Source organism: Neoarius graeffei, chromosome 17 (assembly GCF_027579695.1).
Source record: "Neoarius graeffei isolate fNeoGra1 chromosome 17, fNeoGra1.pri, whole genome shotgun sequence".
Taxonomy (NCBI): domain Eukaryota; kingdom Metazoa; phylum Chordata; class Actinopteri; order Siluriformes; family Ariidae; genus Neoarius; species Neoarius graeffei.
Window position 1 is genome coordinate 29146504 of NC_083585.1, and position 9018 is coordinate 29155521.

Below are 9018 nucleotides of genomic sequence, written 5' to 3' on the forward strand. Positions count from 1 at the left end.
TGTAGTGCGGGACACAGCGTCAGGCTTTTCCACGTCTCTGCCAGCGCTACGCGGATGACGTTGGATAACAAAGATGGCGGCGTCAAATAGCAACTACTGGGAAGGTGAGGTGGCAAAGTGGCGTAATTCAGGACTCGGTAGTCCTGTTTTTAAAGGCATTTTCAATACTTCTTAATGTTTGAGGTGTTGCTTTGGGAGGTTTAGGGAAAATGAGTTCGGCTAATGTGTACCACCACTGCCATCCAGTCCAGAGCGTTAGCATTAGCATTAGCAGGCTGATGGCACTAGCTTTATCTTTTAAGCTAGTTTAGCAAACTCAGTGACGTCACTCTCTCTTCGAGATGAGATTTTCTGTTCAGCACCTCTAATGTCATTAACTCGTGTACTTCTCTGAGATGGTATATGATTTATTCATGTCATTGTTTGTTGGGTCTCGACTCATTCTCTCTTGGAAGCAGTTAAGTAGCTAATGAGGTGTCTAGCAAGCTAGCTCGTTAGCAAAGTGACTGTGTAGTCTATTACATTTCCGCAGGTTTGAGTTTACAGTGTTAATGCTGATGAGATTAGTCACCAGGAACACTGTGAAGTGGTATTTAGCGAGAACTTGGCCACAGCTGATTTTAAAGCTCTAGAAGTGAAACTAAAAATGATATTTCATAACCTGGCACCGGATATCACTGCTCACCAGTACTGTTTTTATAAAGGAGGTTCAGTGTCATGGTGCCTGTTACTGGTTTCTGTTTAAAGTTGCCTACAAGGCACAAACAGTAAACTGCTTAATGTCCACGAGCCCTTTTCACTTCCGGGTATTTTTTTTTCCTACCGGAAGTAGTGTAACTTTTTTTTTTTCTCACGCAACAACGAGTGAGTCGAAGAGCTTCCCCCCCTCTTCCTTCTTGTTTCAGCATCCCTTTCGGGTTCAGTGTTTCCCCTGAGTTTACTGGTTTGAGAGGGACTTGAACAAACAGTCACAAGAGTCATACTGAAGGCCTCACATTTATTTTAGAACAAGAATTAGAACAAGTTTTTATAATAGAGCATTTCTTTGCCAAATCTTCATCTCATCTCATTATCTGTAGCCGCTTTATCCTGTTCTACAGGGTCGCGGGCAAGCTGGAGCCTATCCCAGCTGACTACGGGCGAAAGGCGGGGTACACCCTAGACAAGTCGCCAGGTCATCACAGGGCTGACACATAGACACAGACAACCATTCACACTCACATTCACACCTACGGTCAATTTAGAGTCACCAGTTAACCTAACCTGCATGTCTTTGGACTGTGGGGGAAACCGGAGCACCCGGAGGAAACCCACGGGGAGAACATGCAAACTCCGCACAGAAAGGCCCTCGCCGGCCACGGGGCTCGAACCTGGACCTTCTTGCTGTGAGGCGACAGCGCTAACCACTACACCACCGTGCCGCTCCAATTAGATTATAATCTGTTTTCACTCATCTTTCCACTGCCCGTCACTGCTCTGCAGGGCTCGATATTAACTTTTAAAGTGCATATCACGGGTAAATTCAGGAGCAAGATCAATGTAATTCTCCTGTTTTATATTAAACTTGGGTCAAGTATCTGTCACATTCTGCATTCTCTGCAATTTTTTTACCTTGCACAATACCAGAAAAATTCAGTTGAAATCAAGCCATTTGAGGCGAATTGGTCCGCCTTTGAAAAAACTTGGCATTTGGATTTCCTGGCAAACATTGATTTTCGTGACGTTGCGTGCGGGACGCCTCCTTCTGAATCCTACATCAGTGCTGGTTTGTTTATGAGAAAACGACCTGGTCGTTTTCTGCAAATTTCTTCAACGTTATGGCGTAATTATTAAAATGGTTAACAGATGTATAGTAGGAGGGTGTAGCAACACCAATCTTGATGGGATTAGTACTCATCGTTTCCCAAAAGACTGGACAATGAGAGAGAAATGGGAGCGCTTGGTCTACACAGGCTGTGCACTGAAACGGTGCAAAGCTCGCGCAGCCTGCCGGCGCTTCTGCAGGTAACGTCACGAATCTGGCTCCAGACTCCCTTGGGATTTTTCCAGACGTGTTTTGTTTGTCCTGGATAAGTGTGTAAAGGGACATACTTTCATATAAAAAAAACAATAAATTGGTCCAGAACATGCCCTTTAATCCCATTTGCCCTGGGGGGCAAATGGGGCTGTATTTCCACTTGCCCCCTATTTTGCGAGTACTACTTTTTTTGTTGTTGTTTTTTTTAAGGAAAACCATAGAATTGCAACATAAAATGAAGATCACACATTGAGTTGAAGTTTAGTTATTGATTAAGTTTATTATTAAGTTTGGTTATTGGTTACTTTTTACTTGTAACGGACAATAACAATTTTATCCAAAATAGTTTTTCCTGCCTTAGTTGATTTTATTTCCATTTCACGCGCATGCAGCTGTTGTAAAGTTCAGTGTGTTTGTGTAGAGCGCTCTCAGACTGCAGGCTCATTACTCGATAATGTAGAAATCCTAAAATAGAAATCTATAATAAAGTTTGTATGAAGAAAACAATAGGATGCCAAGACTTTTGAACAGTACTGTGTTTGAGAATATTTATATATCGGGTTGTTTTTTTTTGTTATATCATCCACCTCTAGGTTAAAAAAAATCTCAGTGCTGCCTTATGACAGACAGGATAATGTTTGAGTTTAAAATTATTGTTTAGTGTGTAGGTTGTGGGTGTTTTATACAGACCTGGCAACCTGTAACTGAATCAGTGCAGCCAGTCTGTCATGACACAGCGCTGGTTTTTATTTTTTACTAAACCTGGAGGTGGATGATAAAACAAAAAAAACGACATATAAATATTTTGCACAGGACTGTGTTTTTCTTCTGATAACAGAAACAAAGCTCCAGCTCTCTCTGCTCTTAATCTGTTCTGTTCTTTCAGGATTTATCGCGCATGTTGCTCCTTGTTGAGTTTTTTTATGCCCGAGTTGTTTGAAACCAATCTGGGTTTTCTGTGTCGAATAAGGAAGCGGCTTCACCTTTAAAAAAATCAAAGACTTTCATGAAGGAGCTAACTCGAATGCGAGCAGAAAAAAATAAAACGATCTTCAGCAAACTCGTCCATCCTCACTTCCGACTTTGTTTTTGTAAAATACATTTTAAATACAATTGTGAATTTCTCTGGAGTTTTCAGGCTGAGCTCCTCTCTTCGTATTCTTTAACCACTCGTTTCCTCGTTGTTCTTGAAGCATTTGCTTCTATTTGTTAACATTTTTCTTGATGGCGGGGAGACGGTAATGCCTTTTATTGATTTCTCTGTTTGAACAAGCAAAAACGGCGCAAAAATTAACCATATTGAAGACAGATTAAGCCTTGCTTGTATGAAAAATGGTGTCTGTCTGACCCCAGCTGTAATTATCATGTGATACATGACGTCATGCGTAAGGGGTCTATAAACAGTACGTGTATCATACTACAACAGCGGGAGGATATAAAATAACTTGCAAAGCAGTAAATGAAACCGAAACTAAGAAAACGGCCAAGACATAATGGTGGATACATAGTGAGGGACGCTTTTAGGAACTGAAATAAAAGCTCAAAAAGCCTCATTTTTGTGGTGCTAGTTCGTAATGTATGCTCATTCCAACTTGTCCAGTTGGGCATGTCGGGGGCATATCCCACTCGCCCGAATGCATGTTTCACTTGGCCCGGGCAATCGGGCAATGCTTAATGTTGAGCCCTGCTCTGATTTATGTGTTGAGTGAAGAAATACAGTAGTACACTGAGCATGCTTGTTTGAAATAACATCAGGGCTCGATATTAACAATTTAATCCATTTGTCCAGTCGGAAAAGCAGCAAGCTTTTTCCCTTGGCCTGACCGTAACCTTTTTATTACTACTATGTATTTACTAGATCAATGAAAGGAAAGTGATTTTAAGTTTACCAAAAAGCAGGTGTAGTTATGATAATCATTATGCTTTAATGATTTATAATTTTTCAATAAAACTCAAACTTTAACTGTAACAATAAACAAACTATCCAAAGCCCCATTATGGTGCATGTTTTGTTAAAACAGATCAGGTGATGGGTTTTAAGAGTTAGACTCACCCAAATTCAAAGTTTCTGGCGGAAATAAAGTTAAATCTTGATTAATCCAGTAAAACTTGAAGTATAAATTAATTTAAAGAAATAAAACCGAAACAAAACAAGTTGGACGTGATCATGGTGACAGAGTCACGCTGTGAATGAAAACAAACCGTAAGTGAGTTCGGCCCTGTTGTAAAATTCCCGAAAAATATTTTACGACATTTGTGATGGTTAATGTGAACCATACAAAAGAAAAAAAAATACAACGTCTGAATGAAATGAAGATTCACCACAGATATGTACTTTATTTTGATGAATTCAAAGTCTAATAATCTATAATTAGATATTACGGCATGGTTATTTTTACACACGCACCTGCTGTACTTGGCTTCCCTGGAAGTTCGTAAACAATAACATGGCTGGATCACTGAGGGGATTGAACTGGTTTTGTTGGAACTTTATTGATGTAACTCTTGAACAATTACGATAAAAATGGCGATTTTCAGTTAATATTCAGCTTGTCCCATCGGACAGGCAGATGCGGATTTGACTTGTCCGGACCAAACGTTTGGTTGTCCTGGACAGTCAGACTACCGTTAATGTCGAGACCTGAACATGTAAAAAAATAAGTCATTTTCTATGGCTAGCTAACTTGAAGATGTTTACAAAGTAATATCATATTCCAACACGATCTCACTGTGAATATCTCATCTCATTATCTCTAGCCGCTTTATCCTGTTCTACAGGGTCACAGGCAAGCTGGAGCCTATCCCAGCTGACTACGGGCGAAAGGCGGGGTACACCCTGGACAAGTCGCCAGGTCATCACAGGGCTGACACATAGACACAGACAACCATTCACACTCACATTCACACCTACGGTCAATTTAGAGTCACCAGTTAACCTAACCTGCATGTCTTTGGACTGTGGGGGAAACCGGCGCACCCGGAGGAAACCCACGCGGACACGGGGAGAACATGCAAACTCCACACAGAAAGGCCCTCGCCGGCCACGGGGCTCGAACCTGGACCTTCTTGCTGTGAGGCGACAGCGCTAACCACTACACCACCGTGCCGCCCCACTGTGAATATTCGTAACATAATTTATTTTTTTTTTGCGGTCCGGTTTCCAGCAAATCCTGCGCTCTGATTGGCTGGCGAGCGGGTCCGTATCCTATCATACGGACCCCAGTTACAGACCCCGATTATGGACCTCTGGCGACTCGCTCATTCACAACAACAAACGTAGTAGCATTTTTTGTCAACATTTATCTTTTTTTTTTAATAAGATTTATTTATAAGATTATCAAAAATCTTATAAATTTTTGCCAACATTTCTCAGGAGAATAGCATTAATTTTACATCATGGATAGCGATAATGACAGTGTTCACAGTGAAAGCGAGTTTTACTACCCTGAGGAAGAAGAAATAAAAGAAAACATTTCAGGAGAAAGCTAAAAATCTCTAACGCCGAGCAAAAACATGGCTGAATCCTGAATGACTCAATTTTGTATAAATAGGGGACTACATAGGTGGCAAAATGTAGTTTTTTTTTTTCCCTGTCATGGAAGTGCACTTGTATACCGAGGAGGAAGCCATTTGCATTACAGCCGTGAATGAGGATTCAAAATGGCGGCTCGGCTCAGTTTTCCCTTTCGGGCGCTCTCGTTTTCTGTTAGAATTTGGTAAAGAAAAAAATAAATATATTATTTACCAGCTTAAGGTCGGTCCGTATGGTGAAATACCGTGACCTCGGCCTTGAATACTGACCTCGGCCCAGAGGGCCTCGCTCAGTACTTTCAAGACCTCGGTCACGGTATTTCACCATACGGACCGACCTTAAGCTGGTAAATAACATATATGAGTGTGTCTGAAGACATCATTCACACTTTTTTTTTTGGAAAAAGAAGTCGTATGTCCTTCATCTTTTGCCACTTGGGGGGTTCTGACATTGCTAACTTTTGTTTGAATCAACTTGTTTGAATAGTTTTTGAGCGCATGAGAGGAGAGCGCAACTTGAGCGGGGAATGTTTCTGCATGGTCCTAGTTCTTGTACTCTCTCCTTTTGAGCAGGCCCACTTTCCATGTGGTCCTAGTGCCTGCACTCCTGTTTTTTCTCGGACTGTGTGGGTGGGTGGGCGTGGGGTCCTGTGCGGGTACCAATGTAATGGTAGGGGAAATACTGTAGTCTAAACAAAACAACCTTATCTCAGCTTCAATAGCTTTCCTGTAGGTGAAGAGCAGAGGAAACAGTGGGTATTTCTCAAAGTCAAGGATGCTTCCTTGGTAGGACGGGTCCTTCAGAGCCTAGGCAAGGTTCCTAGCCTTCGGAGAACCCATAACAGAACAGTCCAGTGAAAAGGTCCCACCTTATTTGTGGGCACTTTAAGAATGCCAAGGAGACACACGTACGCATCCTTAAAATTCTTGGAACGAAGGACTTGGTCCTGATGACGTAGTATCCTTGAAACGTAGCCGTTAAGGATCCTTCCTTTACATTGAGAAGCACCAGTGTGTTAGAACAGGGATCAGCAGCGATGAAGGGATGGATTTTTGGAAAATACAGAGGAAGTACGTTTATGCACAGTCCAGATTTCACTGCTGCTGATTATATCCAAGGTAGGTGACAGTTAAGGACTGGTGCTGTTTCCACCTGCTTTCAGTGGAATCAAAGGAACAGCTTGTAATATTTGCAAAAATAGACTTGAGGGTCAAATAAACCGTGACCACAGTGCACTTGAATGCCTGAATCTGATTGGTCAGTAGGTGTGCGTTATTTTTCTATAATGGCCCAGCCTGCACAATAGTTCCAGCTGAAATATGAACAATGTTAACGCCTCATTCAGAGGGACAGCACATGTGGAGAGTAGGGATGGCGAAAACTAAAAAAAATCTTGACCGACCACCGAGCCTCATTAGCCGGTTAAAGTCGGTTAACCTATGAGTTTAACAGGGATGCAAACGGCGTGCCTTTTGGCGGATGCCGCCTTTTTCACGGCTGAATCGTGCAGATTCGATTTTTTTTTTTTGGGGGGGGGGGGGGGGCGCGTTGGAGTGTCTGAATAATTTCAACGGCATTTGCTTATTTAGTAATTTTAATACAGAATTTACTCTGATGAAATTATTCAGACACTCCAACGCCCCCCCTAAAAAAAAAAAAAAAATCGGATCTGCACGATTCAGCCGTGAAAAAGTCGGCATCTGCGCCTTTAGTTTGTGTGGAGAGATATGATCTGCAATAACATGCATTGTTGGCTACAGACCGAAACATACTTTCAGAATGCACTGGCCGAGGCAGGACTAAACTCGATGTGCCTTCTAATAATAATTAAAAAAAAAAAAAAACCAGAATAGTAATTTGTAAGCTAAAAAGCCTGTGTCTACACTTTTCTCTCGCTGAGTGGCAGCTGTCTTCAACTGGGGCGGGAGGGCGGGACATGACTGAATGGGTGTTTCTGATTTGTCAGCTGTCGTCCTTACACCGCATGGCATGCCCCAAGCGTTTACAACACAGAATTCCAGGTTCTCCACTCCAAAATCGGCAGCTTCAAAACGATCGATTTTTTTTTTTTTTTTAACCGACAACCAAAAAAAAATTAACCAGTTGACGTTGACTCGGTCAACCACCGGTCAAACGGTCATCGGTTAACATCCCTAGTGGAGAGCTTGGGAATTAAGCTAAGAGAGAGATGAGATGGTACGGGCACATCCTGAGAAGAGATGCAGAGTATGTTGGAAGGAGAATGTTGAGGATGGAGCTGCCAGGCACACCAAAACGAGGAAGGCCAAAGAGGAGATGCATGGATATGGTGAGAGAGGACATGAAAGTGGTAGAGAAGGATGCGGAAGACAAGGAGCAATGGAGACGAAAGATCTGCTGTGGCGACCCCTGATCGGGAGCAGCCAAAAGAAGTAGTTGTTAACGCTTCATTCAGATCCTTTATCGTTTCTTTAGTAGCGGCTCATACACAGGGACTTGTGTGGCTGATGCTCCACAAGGGCAACCATTCGAGTTTAATGGTACTTCTGATGAAATCACATGACACAGAATTTCTAGCCTTTGACTGGAGAAAACCGAAGAATTTTATAGGAAAAGCAGAGATATGGCAGCACTGATGTATCGTTTTGATTGTTGTATGTGCAGATTTGCGGAAACAAGCCAGACAGTTGGAGAATGAGCTCGACCTGAAGCTGGTGTCCTTCAGTAAACTGTGCACCAGCTACAGCAGCTCTCGCGATGGCCGCAGAGGAGACAGGTAACGTTATATGAGGACGTGAAACTTCTTATATTCATATAAAGCATCTTCGTATTCTCCATTAATACCATCTTTACGTATTTCTTCCTTGTCTTTTGTTTTCACAGTTCTGACACAACACCACTCCTTAACAACTCCACCCAAGACAGAATGTTTGAGACCATGTCTGTCGAGATTGAGCAGCTTCTTGCAAAGGTTAGAAAGTTGGGCTGTTAATCCGGTAGACAAAAAGTCGATTTTGTTTGGCCAGAAATAAAATTGGATGAGATTAATTGTTAAATAGTAAGGAACAGTTTTCCCCTCACGCCAAATGTAGTCAATCAGTCGAGAGTTTTGCTTCTAAAGGTGCTTCTTTAAGGCCTTTACACAGCAAAGGTATTCCTTTTATATGGAAGCCCCCATCCATAAAAACACCTTTGTTGAAGGAAATACAGTTGAACTCAAAATTATTAGCCCCCCTTGTGGAATTGAACATAATTCTTGATTTCTCCATGAAAATGACCATTGACAACAAATGTTTTTATTCTTGAAATAAATGCACTATGAAGACATTGTCCAACAAGTTTCATTACGATATCTTATCACACTGAGTTTCAACCAAAAACACCAAAAGTGAGATGTTCAAAATTATTAGCCCCCTGACCATTAGTAGTCAATTGTGTACCCTTTTTGACCCACAACTGACAACAACCTCTTGGAATAGTTTTTCACTAG

General features: G+C 41.9%; 1 protein-coding gene across 1 annotated transcript in view; it reads left to right on the forward strand.

Annotated features, from left to right (window-relative positions):
• gosr1 (golgi SNAP receptor complex member 1) overlaps positions 1–9018 on the forward strand; it is a 73893-nt gene continuing 64875 nt past the window's right edge. Inside the window, exons 1-3 of the mRNA XM_060943964.1 lie at positions 1–104; positions 8193–8304; positions 8412–8499. Of these exons, the coding sequence (XP_060799947.1) occupies positions 74–104; positions 8193–8304; positions 8412–8499 (231 nt within the window). The 5' untranslated portion in view covers positions 1–73. The remainder of the gene's footprint in view (positions 105–8192; positions 8305–8411; positions 8500–9018) is intronic.